At 40.8% G+C, this 19,824-nt stretch overlaps 1 protein-coding gene across 1 annotated transcript in view; it reads left to right on the top strand.

The window, feature by feature from the left end:
* LOC116695156 (myosin IXB) overlaps positions 1-19,824 on the top strand; it is a 64,255-nt gene that overhangs the window by 34,532 nt on the left and 9,899 nt on the right. The window contains 23 exon segments of the mRNA XM_032525248.1: positions 4,678-4,772; positions 7,663-7,725; positions 9,041-9,140; positions 10,834-10,934; positions 11,339-11,468; positions 11,563-11,652; positions 11,983-12,099; positions 12,360-12,494; positions 12,995-13,116; positions 13,262-13,403; positions 13,552-13,747; positions 14,310-14,385; positions 14,892-14,984; positions 16,521-16,634; positions 17,452-17,491; positions 17,648-17,770; positions 17,877-17,957; positions 18,134-18,244; positions 18,600-18,722; positions 18,849-18,998; positions 19,128-19,288; positions 19,433-19,817; positions 19,820-19,824. The exon segment at positions 19,820-19,824 is cut by the window's right edge and continues 702 nt beyond it. Of these exon segments, the coding sequence (XP_032381139.1) occupies positions 4,678-4,772; positions 7,663-7,725; positions 9,041-9,140; positions 10,834-10,934; positions 11,339-11,468; positions 11,563-11,652; positions 11,983-12,099; positions 12,360-12,494; positions 12,995-13,116; positions 13,262-13,403; positions 13,552-13,747; positions 14,310-14,385; positions 14,892-14,984; positions 16,521-16,634; positions 17,452-17,491; positions 17,648-17,770; positions 17,877-17,957; positions 18,134-18,244; positions 18,600-18,722; positions 18,849-18,998; positions 19,128-19,288; positions 19,433-19,817; positions 19,820-19,824 (2,753 nt within the window).

Here is a 19,824-nt window from a genome sequence, read left to right as displayed (position 1 = left end):
ACACACACACACACACACACACACACAGTATACAAAGGCATTACTGTAATCATACCATTCAGAATCATATTGAAGAGTAGAATATGCTGTTCCTTAAAGGCAAATACAGCTTACATGTAGCAGCATGCTGCAGGCCACTTCAAGCTCTATTCATGGTACTCTGACCACACCAAAAGCTAAGGTTTGATGTGGTACCCATCTAGACATGGGTGGAGCTGTTTGAAATGGCTCCAATTTGGTAAAACACCAGACCACAAGAGGAGCAAAACTTGTGTTTGAATTAAAACTTGTTCTATCTATTCCAACCTCTTACGTCTTGACATCTTCATTACTTGACCCAGTGTTATGTATGGATACAGGGGATTGACCAAATAATTTAGACTAATGAAAGTGGATTTAAATGTTGCTCTCATCCCAGACTGACTTGAATGAACAATGGTGAGATCACAAGAATATCTTTAGATGCAAACTGCTACCTTACATAACAGGCAAAATAATTCTGTTTGTCATTTGGTTCGCCCGTAGAATTCTATGTGACCGAGTCGCAGAGTAACAGAGTACCAAGGTCACAAATGGGGCTTATTGTACTGTAGCAATCCAATACAAATATGGGCCAACAAGTAAGAATTGGGTAAATATTATGGGATACAGAAAATGAGTTTCTTCTTTGATCGAAAAGGCTTAAGAGATATGGGTAAAAGTGTAATGGTGCAGTGAAGTTATAATAGGACTGACTAGTATCTTAGTTTACAGTTGCACAGGTCATGTTGACATTGCGTATTGCAGCTTTATGTTCAGTAGTGGAGTCATTTATCAGTTGTGACACCAAGCTTGATTTTGAAATAACTTTGTGGTATGTGATGTTAAATATGTTACTAAATATGCCTTAAATATGAGAATTGCTGAAATTCTTGCACTAGGTTAATACTTAACAAAGTATGTTGTATTCTCCTGTGGCCCCATATGGATTGTGATATGTAGCGTGCAGAATGACTCCCTGATAACTTTCAGCATTTGTTTGGTTTGCGACAACTGTTCTTGTTTGTTAGACTTAAAATCCCCCTTTAGTCCCTAAAATATAAACATTTATGATTAAAATAAAACTGGAATTTGGGCACAAATGAGTTTTCTCCTTGGAGATTTGTTATTTGTCTCATGTTGCCTTTTTATACAAGGTTAAGGGTGTCTGAATTATTGTATTTGTCATAGTTTGTCTTCTACATCTAAATCTGTCATTCATTTAAGGCTATAGCTAAAAATAGTCCAAGTACTTTTCCATAACACAAACATGTTCATTACAAATTATATATGACAGAAAAAAGCAGCATGACCCATTTGTCACACTAGATGAAGCAAATTTGTCATTTTGCTTGATATACAGTATTACTTTGGTTTTATTTTGATCAACTTTTTTCTAAATCTTTATATGTTAAACCTTTGCAGTGGGAAAGTGTCGTCCAGCACAATTGTAGTGTACTGCAAGTAATTTTCCCTAAACAGAGTACTGCCATGTCATTCTGTTCAAGACAAGAAAAAAATATTTGTGGTTCAGTATAACCGCATTCATTGGACCGGTCATCATTATTAAATCTAAGCACCAGCCCCTCTAAGGGCTATTGATGCCATTATTGTACGTCAAAGTACAAATTTTTTATTAACAACTCAGTTAAGTTAAGCTCGAGGGGATTTAAGTGTAGTTAGTTGGTAGGATATAGTGGTGGCGTCAAGCGAGGTCAAGCATAGAGGAGGAACTGTGTAGAGACGTGGTAGCATTCATTCACTGCCAACATCATGTGATTTCACCAAAGCATTTTTCACATTCAGTACAACAGCAAATAGTGATTTTTTTTTTACTTAGTACCATTGTTAGTTTTATCTCAATATTTCTGGTACCAGTAACTATATAGTTTATTATCTTGCTGCTTGCTTCTCTGGCTCAACCTGTAATTGAAGAATATATAAACTTGAATTGGGCTTAAAGAACATCACTGATATAGCTGTGGGTCTAAAGACTAAATGAGTGAGTGAGAGAGCTTGTCCACCTAGAGGTGTAATGAATGCTTGCATGAGCGCCTGCCGTTGTCCTCTGTGAATTTGGGAACTCTCTTTGTGACCGTTGGACTATTTAGACTCCCTTTTGTGAGTGTATCCCTGCTGTAGTGAGGTGTCAGTGTCAGGGCCTTGGCAGCGCCCGTGGAAATGTTAAACTGAAGCTCTTTTGAGCAGCTAAACTTTAAAGGATGCAGCAGTGCCTCGGTGTCATAGCAATAATGTCTATTACCCAAGCGCCAGCTGTAGGTTTTTACTGATTACAAAAACGTTTTGTAGGCATATTAAAATGATGTAAAAAAAATGCTCAAACCTTTAATGCTCTCATATGAAAATAGAAAAGACTTATAAGAGTGTATACAAACAGCTTGGGAGAGGGAGTAGGACAACTCTCAGAACATTTAAAGTTTCTGAGGAGTCAACAGCAGATTTAATGTGTTGTTTCCGTGTACATGCAAGATTGTACACAGATTATTTATTTAGTTTATAAATTTATTTTGCCCCACTTGCTTGTTAAGACAAACAACTCATAATCTGCACAGTTTGAGACACTACCCTAGTTTGGTGTTTGTGTGTGTTGTGTGTCTGTTAAATCAGGATGTAAGGCTTCATTTGGATAGGTCTGGCTCTGTTAAAGTGGAAATGTACAAGGGAGCGGGCTGCCAGAGAAGCCAACTCACCAAAGAGAAGAATCAGTAAAGCCAGAATTGTACGAAATGATCACTGGATGTGCATACCCAAAATATGTACACGCTGCAGATTGCTGAGCCCTTCTGCTTTCTGTCTCTCTCTCTTTCTATACTTCTCACTCTCCCTTTCCTCTTTTTTTTCTTCCATTATCTCCTTGAGAGCAACCCCTATTTCGTAAGAATGCAGATTAGACCTTTTCATGGACACGTTTTGGAAAGCCGTCAGTTCGCTTCCCCATACCTGCAAGCCTTCCAGCCAATCAAATCGGCTGCTCATGGGCAAGTTCGAATACGAATGATGCTGTGACATGTTTTGCATTCCCTCCATGGTGCAGCAGCCTGGGCTTTGCAGAGATTTCCCAGGGATTTGTGTTCTTGGCTGAAAGGTGGAGTGGGGTGATCAGAACAGTACTGTGGACAGTGGGCAGCTTTGAGCAGTGAGACACTCTGGAGTATCAGTGCCTAAACACACTTACTGACCCTCAACCCTGGAACACAAGTGAAGGCACTGTACTTTGTAAAAACAGACAACCCCTGAATAAATTAATAAGTTTACACAGTATTTTTTTTGGCATCAGAACACAACCACAAACAACAGACAAAAAGAAAGAGAAAGTGTGGGTGGGTGAGCCCAGTGAATGGGTAGATAGGAGTCTTGTCTGAGAAAATCCAGGTTAAAATGAAGATTAATAATTTTGGTCACAAACAAGAGACTATGGAATCTCTCTTTCAACATCCACAAACAACCAACAACTCTTGCCTCATACTTCTATGGAATCTCAACCAGTGCGTGCATGCGTGCTTGTGTGTTTGTGTGTGTGTATATGTCTCCTAAGTCCAATCAGCCTCAACACCACTGTATCAAATTTCCCCTTCAACTGCTTTAGAAAAAACAATGTGGCTCCTATTTAACATGCAATGAGTTAACTTCCCCTGCGGTGGCCTTTTGTTGTGTGTGTGCGTGTGCGTAACCATGTGAGAGCATGTGCATCATGAAAAGAAAAGAGTACTTTTACCGTTACCGTATCAATGCAGTAAATGGGGCCCCTCAGTGAGGCCTGGTAGCTAGGCTGTGTGTACCCCTGGCTGGCTTAGCATTGAAGCCTGTAGAGAAACATTGGTCCTCTCTGTTTTTGTCACTAACACTGCTACCAACAGCTGTCCCAACCTTATTTATCATCACTGACCCATGCTTTCTCTTACACACACACACACACACACACACACACACACACATACACATACACACACATACATACATACATACATACATACATACATACATACATACATACATAAACACACACACACACACACACACGCACGCGCGCACACACACACACAGTTCCACTCATATCTGCCATCTCAGCTGCTGTTTAAAAACAAGATTAAACCCCTTGACTCTATCTAATTTCTTTGTTGTCATGGTGATTTGTTATAATTGTTGTTGTTGACTTCAGTGAGGGTGCTGATACATGCGCTAGATTGTGTTGCACCCAATAGCACCTTCATATAAGGTTCCAAACTCAACAGAGGTCACAGTTGAGTTTCAAAACATCAACTACGTGCGGGAAGAGATAGTACAATTATGGGGGGACCTAGTGGGTGATACTACAAAAAATTGGCCAGTGTGTCTTTAACAGTCAAGACTTAAAATTTAAAATCAAGCCTAACATGGTCTCCAGGACCCAACTGTGTGGTCCAAAATTACATGCTGCCATTCTGTCTCACTCTGTGTTGAAATGTTGTTGTCTTTCACATAATAAACCAGTTGTCATTGGCTCATTTAATAAAAAGGCAAATATAGACAAACACAACCCCAGGGATGTTGCATTAATCTTCAGAAGTTATTGGGCAATTTGGTAATGCACTGCATGTTTTTGACTTCATACCCTGAAACTTACCATGTATTTCTGTCTCCTCCTGTTGTCTCTGCCAGGCCTTTGGAAACGCCAAAACCGCCCACAACAACAACTCCAGCCGCTTTGGTAAATTCATTCAGGTGAATTACCTGGAGAGTGGAGTGGTCAGAGGGTGAGTAATTAACAGCGTGTGCGTGCGTGCATGCGTCTTGCGACCAACCACTTTCTAAAAGGCCTCACACAAAGCCACGCTTCTTAGTCTGCTGTGCAACACCATACACGGACATATAAACAATTGATTCTGTGTTCAGTATCCTCTTCCTGTAGCTCATCTATGGGTTCTTCCACCTCTCTTTAGCCTTATATCTTCCTCTTTGCTCTTTTTATGGCTGGTCATGTGAATCCACTGTGCAATGTGTGTGTAGACTGAAACTTTTAACCACCAGTATGTTCTTCCTTATTCTCAGCAGTCAGTCTCTGGTTATGAGCTGTATCAAAGTCTGGTCAACTGTCGCCCACTTCTTCATTTCTTTATCAGGAGAGGTGAACAGCTGTGTCTTAAAAAAGACAACATGTTATGCTATAGAATATTTGGTACACCACTCAGACTATGGGCTGACATGATGACATTTCTAACACTGGTGTGTATGCAAATGTTTTGTACTAGAAATAGAATTTTATTTGAACTGTGTAAATGCCTGTGGCGACAGCTGCTCAGCGCCATAGTATGTGGGCATTCCCAACCTGATAATCCCCTTATGGCACCAGGTCTCATCATGCTTTATTGAATTGCTTACCCTGAGAAGGGACTGTAATCCAATCAGTAGATTTGATTTTAGCTGGCTGATGCTTTATTGTGCTACAAAGTGAACCCACTTAAATAAGGAAATGCTGAAAACTATGAAGATAGTCATCCTAAAACACCTAGAAACTAAGCTGTGCAGTGGAGGAAAAACTCTGACTGGCACATGATCCGACAGTGGTTTATGCAGCGGTAGGTTAGCTTTGCAAACCCAAAGCATTCTATGAACGGAATGACGCATTTAAAATATCGCTCGAATTTATTAAATTTCAAAATTTGATCATGGGAAGCCCAAATCGTGATTGTGATTAAAATTTGATTAATTGTGCAGCCCTAATATGAATACAATGGTGTCATGCTAGTCAACCAGCATAATTCTTCCTAATTTCCCTCTCCAAAATCACTTCAGAAGAGTAGTCCCAGCGCTTACTTGCTTTGGTGTTTGTAAAGCATTAAAGTTTAACAAAGAATGGTTCACATTAGAAATTTTATCTCCTATGTAGATGCAATCCCCTACAAAATTACCGCTGTAGTCGAGAATTATGTATCGTTTCCAAATAGAGATATTTATGTCATCTTTTAAAAAATTGCTTTTTCTTTTTTCATGTTGCAATATATATTGCAGGGGAAAAAATATCGCAGTGTCAGATTTTTTTCTAATATCGTGCAGGCCCACTGTACATGCTGGTGTAGCCTTCTGCTTCACATCAGTAAATTATTGGACTCAGAGGACCATCGCAGCTCTGCAGTTCTAACAAAGGCTGCCTGTCTGTCTCTAGTGGCAGCCATTCAGACAGTCAATAGAGGAGATTAACAAAAGGAAGGCTGCTGTTCTGCTCTGGACTGCTTTCTGAGCAGACTGACTAACTGACAGGCGGGATGGTTTTGTGCTCTCTCTCTCTCTCTCTCTTTCTCTCTCTCTCTCTCAACATTCCTGCACACATGCAGTGTTCTCCATTAGATTAGCTTATATGAACAGACAGGAGCTCATTCTAATTCATTCACATTCACATATCGTCTGTGGGTACAGGTGTGAAAAAAGTTCACTGAAACAAATTATCTCCACATGTACAAAAACATTTGAAATACTGGACACATTTGCCACAAATTCAGATGCCTAGTTTGGGGAACTACTGCTTAGGTTTTTCAAGAAGCAGCATCAAACATGGCCTGAATTTCTGCATGTATTCATGTTTCAAAAGCATTTGTCACTGTTGATTCCTGTATGTGACGCCTGTAACTGGTTCAAGGGGTATTTATCAGACAGACATCAGTGTGTCAGGGTTGAGAGAGCCTAATGTGAATTCCTGTCAGTTACACAGTGTGCACCACAAGGCTCTGTGTTGTCAAAAACATCTGATACATCTTTATACATATTCATCTTGAACTTTTGTGGTAAAAATATACCCATTGTAATTTAGTAGTATTTGCGGGTGTGACCACGACCATGACCCCTACAACATTTGTTATATCTATAAAAGTACATTGCAGTACTACAGTGTAAACTATTCTGAGAAATGTACAACTCAAACTAGTGGATCCATGTAGTAGATGTATGTACTTGGTCTCAGTTAACGAGTCTGTAGTTGTTGCTGCAGTTTTAGCAGATTGACACAACTATGTTTCTCACAGAACAGCTCTATTCTTAGTGAGCATTAGGACTGGCGTCAGTGTTGTTTTTGCCTGGCTATAGAAAAAACAACCCTTACTTATAAAATCTGATTTAGACAACTTTATGGCCTTGGTCTGGTGGAGTGGGTAAATGCCACTGCTTTTAGGGCATATTTCATGACTACAGTGGTCTGAAAGCATACCTCAACCCCCGCAGTAGCCTTCCAGTCTCCTCTTGCAATCTATTGTATACAAAATAAAATTAAAATAAAATGAATTACCGCCAGAGCTGGCTGTCTGTGGTCGTGTGTGTGTTGCAATGTGATGTGCTACAATCCATCTGATCGTATCTGAGGGCTTTGTTCGCTCTTTGAATGTTCTGACCATCTGTCTTTCCCCTTCTGCTCCTCCCCTTATTTTTTATTGCCAGCCCACTTTCACAAACACACAAGCACGCACACACACACACACACACACACAGACACACACACACACACACACAGAGACACACACAGACACACACACACACACACACACACACAGAGCTGACTGACCTTTAGTGTTAAGTTATTCATCTTCATTGTGTTTCTTCTTTCCCTTTTTTCTCATCCTCTTCCACTCCCCCCTCCCTCTCCTCTCTTTCTTACAGGGCTGTGGTAGAGAAGTATCTCCTGGAGAAGTCTCGTCTGGTTTCCAGAGAGAAGAACGAGAGGTGAGGAGGAACAGGGTCTTAAGCCTTAACCCCCACTGACCGTCATGGGGGTCAATGATGGTTGGATATGAAGTTCAGCTTCAGTTTTGGTCTTTGACTTTAGTGGTTTATCTGCCTAAATACTTAAACATACATGTACTAACATATGCAGATACTTTAGATTCTAAATTGAATTGTTAGCCACCTAAATGCTTAATTGTGAACACATGTTAATACTAGCAATAGCTGGATGTCCATAGTGAACTGAATACCGTGACCCACTGATATCAAAGTGGACAGTGTTGGCACTTTGTAGGACTTTGAATTTAACCGTGATAGATCATGTTCGTATTAATATAGTTTGATGTTGTGAACTTCAGTGATTTCAGTTTGTGTGAGTTAAGAATGAAATGTTCCAGTACAAACAGAGATACAAGCATAAGGAAAAAAAAAATCCCTTTCCTGCCCTGACTCACCATTTTGTCACTCACTCTTCCTTCAAGTCATGCAAGCCTTTGTTACTCACTGTGACATTCAATACCGACTAGACCACAGGTCTCTTGCTACTTGTGTGACTAATACCAAAATATATACAGAATATTTATACATAAACATATACAGTCAGTGTAATGGAAGTGAGCAAATCCTCCACTGTCATTTCATTTGCAGTAATATATATTACTGATGAATGCAAAAAGACATATTTTTATTACCTTCACTTTCAACTGTTACATTAATGAAGCCAATAAAAAAACCTGACTTTAATAAGAATGTTCATATTGACCGTAGACACAGCAAAGTTATAGCCACGAGCAGCTCAGCTGAAGCACTTGATGCCTTGTATATAAACACACACTATAGATGTTGTAATTGAGAAGAGTCTTACACATTCAGGTTTCCTGTCAGGAGTTTCCCAACTAGTTTTGGAAAATGTAGTCACCTATTGACAAGCCCGCCTTATAACATTCAGGCTGACATTGTACTGTTAATCACCTAGCCTGGTCTAGTCTAGTCAGGGAGTGACTCCACTGTATGATGTAATTATTTCTTCGTGATAAGTGTGGAAACTCATTACTCCTGTGTGCTTTTACAACAAACTGTGTCGACTATCTACCTACTTGCCCTCTGATAGCATGAGTGGAAAACTGATAACATTGTCTTTTTTCTGTTAGCTTTTTGCAATGCGTTGACTCTTGGTTTATCATACCCTTATTTGTGCCTGTAAACATGGTGCTCATATCCACTGATAACTGCTCACCACATAACAAAACAAACAAATGATGCATCTAAAAATAACTGTAATAGACTTCAACAGTGATGTGTGTTGTTTTTCAAGGAACTACCACGTGTTTTACTACCTGTTGTTGGGAGCTTCCGAGGAGGAGAGGAAGGAGTTCAAGCTGCTGCCGCCTGAAGACTACTTCTACCTCAAGCAGGTACAGTACTGCTCCCCTTTCCCATCACATCACGAAGCTTGTCTATCTAATTGATGTAAACGGCAAACATATTGATTTTTCACTTCTTTTACTGCCATTCTACCCTTTTCAGTCTATTCAATTCAATTTCAATTCAATTTTATTTATAGTATCAATTCATAACAAGAGTTATCTCAAGACACTTTACAGATAGAGTAGGTCTAGACCACCCTCCAGAATTTACAAGGACCCAACAGTTCTAGTGGTTTCCTCCAGAGCAAGCAACAGTGAGACAGTGGCGAGGAAAAACTTCCTTTTAGGCAGAAACCTCGGACAGACCCAGGCTCTAGGTAGGCGGTGTCTGACGGGCCGGTTGGGGTTAGTGGAAATAACAAAAATAGTAGTTTGTAGTAGGTCATGGCATAGCAGGGCACTGTGCGGCATTACAAGGCACAGCAGGACGTAGCAGGGCACTGCAGGGTGTAGCAGATGAACATGGCACCGCAGAACGTGTAGCGGGACCATGGCGACAGCTGCTACCATGATTTTGGAGCATCCCTGATCCAAAGTCTACTCAACCCTAGTGAACAACCTTTGTGTCGATAAACTATAACCCATTGTAGGGCTAGCCTTGATAACGTCTTATATTTTGGATATTGTAATATGGTAAGTGTTGTCTTTCTGAAATTACAGGCTGCATTACAGTAAAGTGATGTAATTCTCTGAACTTACCAGACTGTTCTAGCTGTTCTATTATTTACCCACTAAGTCATCAAGGGCCCTATTTTCACGATCTAAGCGCACGGCGTGAAACACCTGGCACTGGTGCGTTTAGAGCGTGTCCAAATCCACTTTTGCTAGTTTGACGGCTCCCATTGCCTTTAAAAGCCAGGCGTGTTTGTACCTTGGCGCATTGCTATTATGATGTTGGATTTGCACCGTAATATTTTTATTTGTAATCTTTTGAATGTTTGTGTGTGTGCCGCTGCGCTTCCCTTTGTGTGTGTGTCTAACAAGCATAGTGTGCAAACACTGCATAAGCCTAGGCGCATTTACTAATTTGCGGTTAAAATTACAATGAAATGCTGCACTATTGACTTTAGACCAGGTTTTTGTTGTTCATTGGCGCGATCACTTCCAGCTGCCTCAAGATAGCAATAGGCCAAGAATTCACCTGAATACACCTCCATGTAACACCAGCACGCCCGTGGGCGCAAAGATGAGCGCAGGTGCATTTGCTGTTTAAAAAACGTGGGCGCTAGACGGGAAATTGACACTTGCGTCGGTCTTAAACTAGCAAAGACACTTGTGTTGGGCTTTGTGCTGTGCTGCGCCGGGTGCAAGAAAGGGCCCTAAGTCATTTCTGGTGATTTATTTAACAAAAATCTCATTGTGTAAATAACGTTTTGTTAAAGCACCAATAGTCAACCCTACAATATCGTTGCAATATTGACATTGAGGTATTTGGTCAAGAATATCGTGATATTTGAATTTCTCAATATTGCCCAGCCCTAACCCGTTGCTGTATGGAATTTGACATTTAAGATAACACAACCACTGTGAGTGGACCCTGTATTAATGACTGTTGTTTTTATTTTCTTGCTCTTTTTCCATTGACCTCTTTGTTTCACCTTTTTGTTTGTACATTTTATGTTTTTGCTTTCTTCTTCTCATCTTTATACAACCCTACTAATTGCATGTCTTTTCTTTTTAGCAAAACTTTAAGATAGAAGATGAGGAAGACCTGCGTCATGATTTCGAAAGGCTGCAGCAGGCAATGGAGATGGTTGGCTTCCTTCCCGCCACCAAGAAGCAGTAAGTGAATCATGAATACATCAACATGTTTGATATATTGAGTGTAATGCAGGAAAGAAACATAATGTTTTTCCAGACATTTAAGGGATACTGTTGAAAATCCATCCTGAGGCATTTTTCCACTCAGTCCTGGAAACAAGAGATTATGTTGCTCTAAGCATTGAGTCACATTACCAAAAACATAAATTACAACAACAGGACTGTTTAGAGCAACAACAGCACAACAATGGCTGTATCTAATTAGCTAATATAGCAGTTTATTAGAAGCAGTGTGTAACCCTATACAGTGCCTCTAATCAACAGATGATAAGTAAAGCATGTGTAGCAAATTTTCCTGCATTTGTCATATATCTGCATAGTCAATGTTGCTTCCAGATTACATAGTTTTTGTGACTGTGTTGCAGGATCTTTTCTGTGCTTTCGGCCATCTTGTATCTGGGAAACGTGACCTACATGAAGAAGTCGACAGGCCGAGATGAGGGGTTGGACGTGGGACCACCAGAGGTCCTGGCTACGCTCTCTGACCTGCTAAAGGTAATGCGTTTGTTTCTGTGCAACTCCATACTTCACTCTCTGGCGAGTTGTCTGTGACTATCAGCAGCATTAACCTGTGTGGATTCCCTCTCAGGTCAAAGAGGAGCTGCTGGTTGAGGCGCTGACGAAGAGGAAAACGGTGACCGTCAACGACAAGCTGATCCTCCCTTACAGCCACTCTGAGGTAGGCATCACCCACAAAGACATCTCTGCAACCTGTCATTACTATAATAGTGTCAAACTGCACACTAATTGGTGGCTTTGTGTGTCTGCTTCTTCCTGATGCTTTTCTGCTTCTTTATTGATGCCACACCTACAGTAGATCTTTTCTTCCTGTCACTGTACAATGTTTAACTTATTATGTTCTCCTTTTTTCTGTTTGGCCTCTATCAGACTTTTGTTGTAATATAGTATGATTCTAAAGCACACTATGAAACAACACTTTTGCTTTGTTTCTGTTAAGCTTATTGACGTTTGCCTCACAATATGTTTCATCCCCTCTTGCTCTCGTCAGGCTATCACAGCCAGAGACTCCATGGCCAAATCTCTGTACAGCGCCTTGTTTGACTGGATCGTTCTGCGCATCAATCACGCACTGCTCAACAAGAAAGATATGGAGGAATCTGTCCCAGTAAGATACAAACACACACACACACACACACACACACACACACACACACACACACACACACACACACACACACACACACAAATAGTAAAAGTTAGTTTATCTCTGCTGACATACTTGAAGGAAATTCATTTTGTTGACAACACAGACGGATAAACACTCTACATCATTAAATGCAATAAATATTCTTATTTTTGAGATGATGGTTGGTATGCATTCCCCTTCCTGTTCCTCACTAGTGTTTGGTTCTTCCTATTTTCCAGTGTTTGTCCATCGGTGTCCTGGACATTTTTGGCTTTGAGGACTTTGAGACCAACAGCTTTGAGCAGTTCTGCATCAACTATGCAAACGAGCAGCTGCAGTATTATTTCAACCATCACATCTTCAATCTGGAGCAGGTGAGTAGTCTTGATTTCTTATGCCTCCCCCCAAATCTTTTTACATGACGCACAAAACAACGCACCAGTGGATTTGTTCCCCTGTGATTCAAACTTAGAACTCTCTTCTTCTTCTCTGTGTTTATAATAATGACCACTTAAAAGGTGACTCATCCAAACATTTGCTCCCTGTAGGGAGAAAAAGTTACAGGCCGTTCACGCTAGTTTATTCTATCCTTCAGAGCCTGGGGACAACAGGAATACAACGTTAAATTTGTTAGTTAAAATATTTGGTTATTTAGTTAAACTCGACTGGGAAAACAGTAACTGCTGCATATTTTAGCATACACAGTATAATAATTACATCTGTTATCAGTATTTGTAATTGTTTTAACATTTGGAACCAAAAGGTTAAATATTTCAAGTATTAAAATCAATCAGTAAAATTGGCAAACTCCCTAACATGACTTGATTTCACCAAAGAGCTTGTTCTTCAAAATGTTCTGTCCTGCCTCAACCAGGAGGAGTACCAAGCAGAGGGAATCACCTGGCACAACATCGACTACACTGACAATGTGGGTTGTATCCATCTCATCAGCAAGAAGCCCACTGGCCTGCTCTACCTGCTGGATGAGGAGAGCAAGTAAGAACAGCTACAGATGATTCACACTGTTTCATTCATGTCTCATGGCTGCGATACGGATTGAGGTTTGTTTTGATTCAGTGGACGCTGTCTGTTAATCTGTCACTGTTTCTGTTTATTCTTTGTGACCCTCTCCGTCTCTCAGCTTTCCCCATGCCACAGATGAGACATTATTAGCCAAATTCAAGCAGCAGCACCAGGGGAACAAATACTTTGTCCCCACACCAGTCATGGAGCCTGCATTCGTCATTCGACATTTTGCTGGGAAAGTCAAATATCAAATCAAGGTAAAGACGACAGAGAAGGAGAAGATTTCATGTAACAAAAGCAAAAAGGTTTAAATAATACTGAGTTACACTTGAGTAAGACTAAGACCATTTGTATGTGTGTTGATGGTGTTGTTTTTAATCTTCTTGGTATATTTGACCTCACCAGGATTTCCGGGAGAAGAACACAGACCACATGCGTCCAGACATTGTGGCGTTGTTGCGGAGTAGTGACCGTGCATATGTGCGGCAGCTCATCGGCATGGACCCAGTGGCCATGTTTCGATGGGGCATCCTGCGCGCCACCATCAGAGGCATTGCTGCTTTTAATGAAGCTGGCCGCTCCTGGGCTGCCAAAACTTCAGGTACATTATCGGTGTAACAGGCCTAGCCCGTCAGGTTGAAATTATTCTTTCGCAGCATTCATTTTTTTGTAGTTGATAGCTTCCTGAGTATTGTAATTATGCTAATGCTAAACAAAGACCATTATTTTTTAGCAGTCAGCATAAAATGTAGTAGTGATGGGACACAAAAGTACAGTGGTTTCATTATAGGTAGATAGATTACAGTACATTTACAAAAGTGTCACATACTAGCTGCCTTCACTTCACTTTTGCAGCTTATACCACATCTTCATAATGCTTCAGATTCTCTGCTCTGTATTTAGCCTCTTGGGTCAACACCTAGAGGAAATGGAGAAATGTGAGGCTTCTGGAGATTTTGATGTTTTTTTTAATATTTTGGTGCCATCTTTGACATAGGAGCCTTTTATATGTTGATTGACAAGAATAAATAAGGTTTAAAAAAAAAAACTGCTGCAGTCATGTGACTCTGATCACATTTTATTCTACTTGAAAGACTATTAATGATAAATACATTGTTTTACTCATTAATAAAATGTGTCAATTGTGTTTTTTTTTGTTTTAGGTGTTGTCCGGCCAATCTCCAGAACTCCTTTAGGAGAGCTTCAGCGATCCAATGCCCCAATAGACAGAATGTACAAGTAAGTAATGAACATGATTGAATATAAAACCAATACTTTTTGTTGGGTTTGGACAGGTGTTTTAACTGTGAGGTATGTTTATTCAGGAGGAATCTGTCTGCTACAGTACCTCTGGTTTACTTTATGATTAATAACTCTTGTTACTTTGCTTTCGTTACTCACACAGACTGGTTATTTTGAATAGGATCAGTATAAAATACAGCCTTCATGAAGCTGCAACCTCTCCACTTAAAAACTGCATAGCAACATATTTCCCGGTTGATGCTCCTTATTGACGGCGAAGGAAATGTTTCAAATGGTTGGTGAACTGTGGACCTCCACATTTATCCTGTGGTAATGGATGAAATGAGGAAGGACAATGTCTGGAACTTAATTAAACCAACAAAATCACAGCTTTTGACGTCATGCTGACAGATGAATCCTCCTTCACCTCTTGTCAGTCACCCATATCCTCTCCACCTCTTGGTGATGTCACTGTGTGCGGTTCTCTCCTTTCCCCTCCACAGACGAGCTTCTATGCTCGATTTCTACTTTGATCACTCAGAGGAACGCCCTCTAGAGGCCTTTGAAGACATCTTTGCTAGCTATGAGAGTAAGAAGTAAGTGAATTTGGTGGACAGAAGAAAAGAATAAAGAAATGAGGCCAAGCAGGAAGGAATGTGTTTGGTTTGGGGTAATATATACCAGTTTGCTCCATTTTCTGAGTTTGCTCCCATCTAAAAAAACTTTTGTTTTTTAAATAATTTTTTTTTTAGCTATTTAATATAATTGAATCCAAACTAAAGTTTTAAATGGGTTTAACCACAGAAGGTCTAGTTTGTGAAATGTTTCAAATGTCTGTTTCTTTAAATATGAAAGAAAGAAGAAAGTTCAGTACGCCAATAAAACACAGTACAACAAAGTTGCCCTTTACCTTGCAATCCCTCTCTTCCCTTACTGTACTCCCCATCTTTTACTGTAGCTGTAATAATCTCCCTCCTTCCCCACGTTTATTATTTTTGCTATAGAGCACTGGATGGTGTTTGTACTGGCCTACTCTGATTAGCCATCTGGATTACGTACATCAACTGTAGAGCTTTGGAAGCACACAACTATTCATACATGTACAGAGGTCCCGAGTCAAATATAGATACCAATAATTGGGGGGAACTTTCTCAGAATGGAACAAATCCATGAAGAATATTTTTATTATTATTGGACCCTCTGAATCTTGACGTTGTACCTTGGTGCTTTCAGATCTAAAATTAGTGGGTATACAGGGTTTTGTCATTACAGAGCTGTACTTGAACCTCCCAGCACATTGTTGCCATCACTTAATCATCCAGCCCCTTACAGATCTGCAAACACTGCGGTGTAGAGGTCAGATTCACTGTGACTCATTTGCTGTATATGTTGCCCATTCCTTCACTGCCTGTCCTCTGTTTTCATGGTCCGTCCTGGTAAGTATACTCTAGAAAAGTGTTGCATGGACTAGCTCTGGGACACAGAAAAGATTCCATATTAACCTCACCAGGCCCAGTGTTCATTGTAACACCAGCCCCAACTAAAGGACCACAAATCCAAAAGCCTCACCAGTAACAACTTTCAGTCACACAGCCAGTAACAATCTCGGCATGGAAACAGACGGCCAAGCACACTAAATGTCAGCTCAGCTCTGCATGTTAACTACCACAGTGGCAGAGATATGGGTGTACATACATGCCCCAATCGCTCTTTGTGTGTGTGTTTGTCTTTTTCTGTTCTAAAAAGGTATATGGCAGCATGGTTGGGTGGTCTAGCGTGTCTTGTGGTCTTCATGCACATACCCATAAATAGTGGGAAAATACATTTAGTAGGTTATTCTTCATGGATGAGCAGAGCATGAAGTTCTTCTTGATATCAGAACCCCAGCTATTCTGTGGTGTGTGTGTTTTTTGTCTTAAGTAACTGCAGTGGTGTGTTTTCCTCTAAGGTGTCCTTACAGTTTGATCACACCCCACGTTATGTTTTTTCTTCTTTTTTTTTTTTACTCCTTTCCTTTCTCTTTTTGTGTTTTTTTTCCCCCTCAATCTTTTTCCCCTCCCTTCTCCTGCTCCCATTACTCCCCCTCCCTTTCCCTCAACACACTGGATGTGTGTGTGATGTAATGTGATCAGAGACATGCATGCAGAGATCATCAGCTCCATTAAGAATTTGCCATTGGATGGTGAGGACCCTCGCAAGCTGCTGCAGTCCTGGGGTCGTCTCCGCTTCCCTCGACACGTCCTCCAGTGAGTCTGCAGACAGACCTGGCGTCAGCTCTTCTCCAGAGCAGTCCTGTCTAGCTGGCTCCTATTAAAGCTTTTTGTCACCCCCCCTAAACAATGTTTAGATATTTATAAACTAATTTTGGCTTGCCAAGTTCATCTCATTGGCCAGTTTAGCACAACCAGCAATACATAATAATATCTGTTACATGTAAAACCTTCTTGTATTGGATCATTAATGTGATCTAATTTAATAAAATCATCAATCACACTCCTGCCTCATCAGCAGACATTACATTATTAGCTCTGTTTGTGAACACTAGTTTTCTTGAAGGCTAACGCTGAAATGGCTTTACTACCTTAGTTAACTGCTGCATGAGCATCATCAGAAGGCTGTGCTGGCATGTGAGGTCTTTCGGAGCATTTTATGAAAGTATGTCCAAGTGGCCTCACATTATGTTAGAGTTTAAACTTCTGCAGTCTGTCACATAAACCTGAACGTGAATTTAGGGACTTTTTTATGTAGTGATGATAGCATGTTCGTCTGTGTGTGGTTTGTCTCTGCTGAGCTGATTGTTTAGAATTACATCCCATCTCTTCCAGCAAACTCCCTCCTCCTCTTTGTCATCCTCACCCTCTCACTCATTCATGCCTTGTTTCTGTCCATCATTCATCCTGTCTATCAGGTACAACCCTGGATTTCATCACTGAATGAAAGCGCATGAAGAAGTCAGCCGTCCGTACTAACCCGGCTTCACACACTTCATCTACTAATTGTTCCATCCTTAAACGCTTCAGTCTGTCTGACTCACCCTGCATCTTCTTTCTCCCTTTTTTACAGGAAAAACAAGCACACCAAACAGCGGCAGGTCATTCCCAAGGTAAACCTGAATAGAAACTCCAAGTTTTACGGGTGGATAAGGAGAATATGTTGTTTTAGTCGGTTGATATGATTTTGTTAGTTTACCATTATTTTGGTAGAATTTTAATAATTAAGTTTAAGTAGGAAATTGAACTACTGCATTACTGCTGTGCAGAGATTGCTGGATTCTCGGTCTCTGAAGTTCATTGTGAGCCTGACACTGCATGATCGCACCACCAAGTCCCTGCTCCACCTGCACAAGAAGAAGAAGCCCCCCAGCATCAGTGCGCAGTTCCAGGTAACATCCCCTACAACAGTATACATGTTACACACAGAAACAATCCAAACACACTTCCAGCAATAGTCTTGAACTTTCAACAAATCCCTTTTCTTGTTTTCCTTAGACGTCTCTGACCAAACTCTTGGAGACTCTGAACAGAGCAGAGCCTTTCTTCATTCGTTGTATCCGCTCCAATGCTGAAAAGGTAAGACTTAAACAGGAATAAAAAAGATATTATTTTAAAATCATTCAAAATCTTTAGTATGGAAAAACAAATTCTGCAACACAATCTTCAATTTTACTAATACTGACAATTGATTAATTGAATCTAAATAGTAAGGGTATAAGTGAATGTGCTTTTGTGTCCTTGCACATGAGCAGAAGGAGATGTATCTGGATGAGGCCTTGGTGGTTCAGCAGCTGCGGTACACAGGAATGCTGGAAACTGTTCGCATCAGGAGATCAGGCTACGGAGCAAAGTACACATTCCAGGTACTGTAAAGGTATTCCTCTTTAAGGAAAAGCCATGTGATAATCACACACCAATACAGGCACTGAAACTATAACATTTTCATGTTCAGTAGAAACTGATGCAATGACCTGCAACGATACTACAAACACACATGAAGACGGTGTCAATTATAATTTAAGGTGTTGTCCTTAGTGACTTGTAGCTGCTGCCTGCCTAGACATAATTATCTTTCATAAATATCTAAACATTCTTTTTAATAATGGGTATTGGTTTTGACCATATGCCTTGTGTGGTTGACCATCTCCTCCACATTAGTCTTCTCTTGAACAGTCCATTTATTTTCTTTGCTTGATATTCATTATCTTGTCCCTGTAGGAGTTCATAGAGCAGTTCAGGGTTTTGCTGCCAAAGAACGCTGCCTCTAAAGAGGACATCTCAGCACTGCTTGAAAAGAAGATGGGCCTGGATCCGACCACGTACCAGATAGGCAAAACTAAGGTACATAGCTAAACTCTCATCATTGCTTCTGTGTTTTGTTCTGTCTGCAACTTATGAGCCCCCTTGTTTGCATTTGCTCCTGTTCTCTTCTATGCATGTAAATTCTGGTGTTTTCTCTCTGTTCAGGTGTTCTTAAAGGAGCTGGAGCGACAGCAGCTGCTGGATACGCTGCACAAAGATGTAATGCAGAAAATCATCTTCCTTCAGCGTTGGTGCAGAGGTCGCCTGCAGAGAAAAGAATTTCTGGACATGAGACAGGCCGCCATCTTGATACAGGTAAACGCAACATTTATTTTTTGGACTGTCATGTTGGTGTATTCATTTTGTTTATTTTTCCATTTCAATTGTAAGGAGAGAATTAAAGTATACTACTGATCCTGTCCTTTTCCCTGTCCTCCTGCTTAGCGTTTATGGCGCAGGTACTGCAAAGACGAGCAAAGGCGGCGAGCAGCCGCTTTGATCCAGGCTGCGTGGAGAGGGCACAGACAGAGATCAGCGTACCACCGCCAAAGACAGGGCGCTACCAAAATACAAGCCCTGGTCAGAGGACACTCAGCACGCAGAAGGTAACAACATAAAGACACTCAGAGATTTATCATTGTAGACAACATCTTATTAACAGTCCAGTTCACAACAAGTCAGCTGGACCACAGATGGACTTCAAATGCTCTAAAAAAATGTTTTAAATGTATCTGTTTTCTGTATTACAGGTGTCACTCTATGCGTGAGGAGAAACAGAGAAAGGAGGAGGAGGAAAAAGAAGCTCTGAAAAGGGCAGAAGAAGAGGAAAGGAGGAGGAGGGAAGAAGTGGAGGAGGCAAGGAGAAGAGCAGAGGAGGAGGAAGAAAGGAAGAAGATGGAAGAAGAGGCAGCAAGGAGAAAAGCAGAGGAAGCTAGGAAAGCGCAGGAAGCACAGAAAATGAGAGCGGAAGCTGAGAAAAAACTGGCAAACGAGCCTCAAACAAGAGAGTATCCAGATATAGAGCTGGTCACAGAGGAGATGCTGGCTGATATCCTCCCTGTCCAAGAGAGAGGAGAGATTAACACAAGCTCACACACCGAGGAGGAACAGGGCAAGGATGAAGAGCTAGAGGATGAGGATG

This window comes from Etheostoma spectabile, chromosome 9 (assembly GCF_008692095.1).
Source record: "Etheostoma spectabile isolate EspeVRDwgs_2016 chromosome 9, UIUC_Espe_1.0, whole genome shotgun sequence".
Taxonomy (NCBI): Eukaryota; Metazoa; Chordata; class Actinopteri; order Perciformes; family Percidae; genus Etheostoma; species Etheostoma spectabile.
Note: the sequence above shows the minus strand (reverse complement) of the source record. Positions and strands in the feature narration are given on the sequence as shown.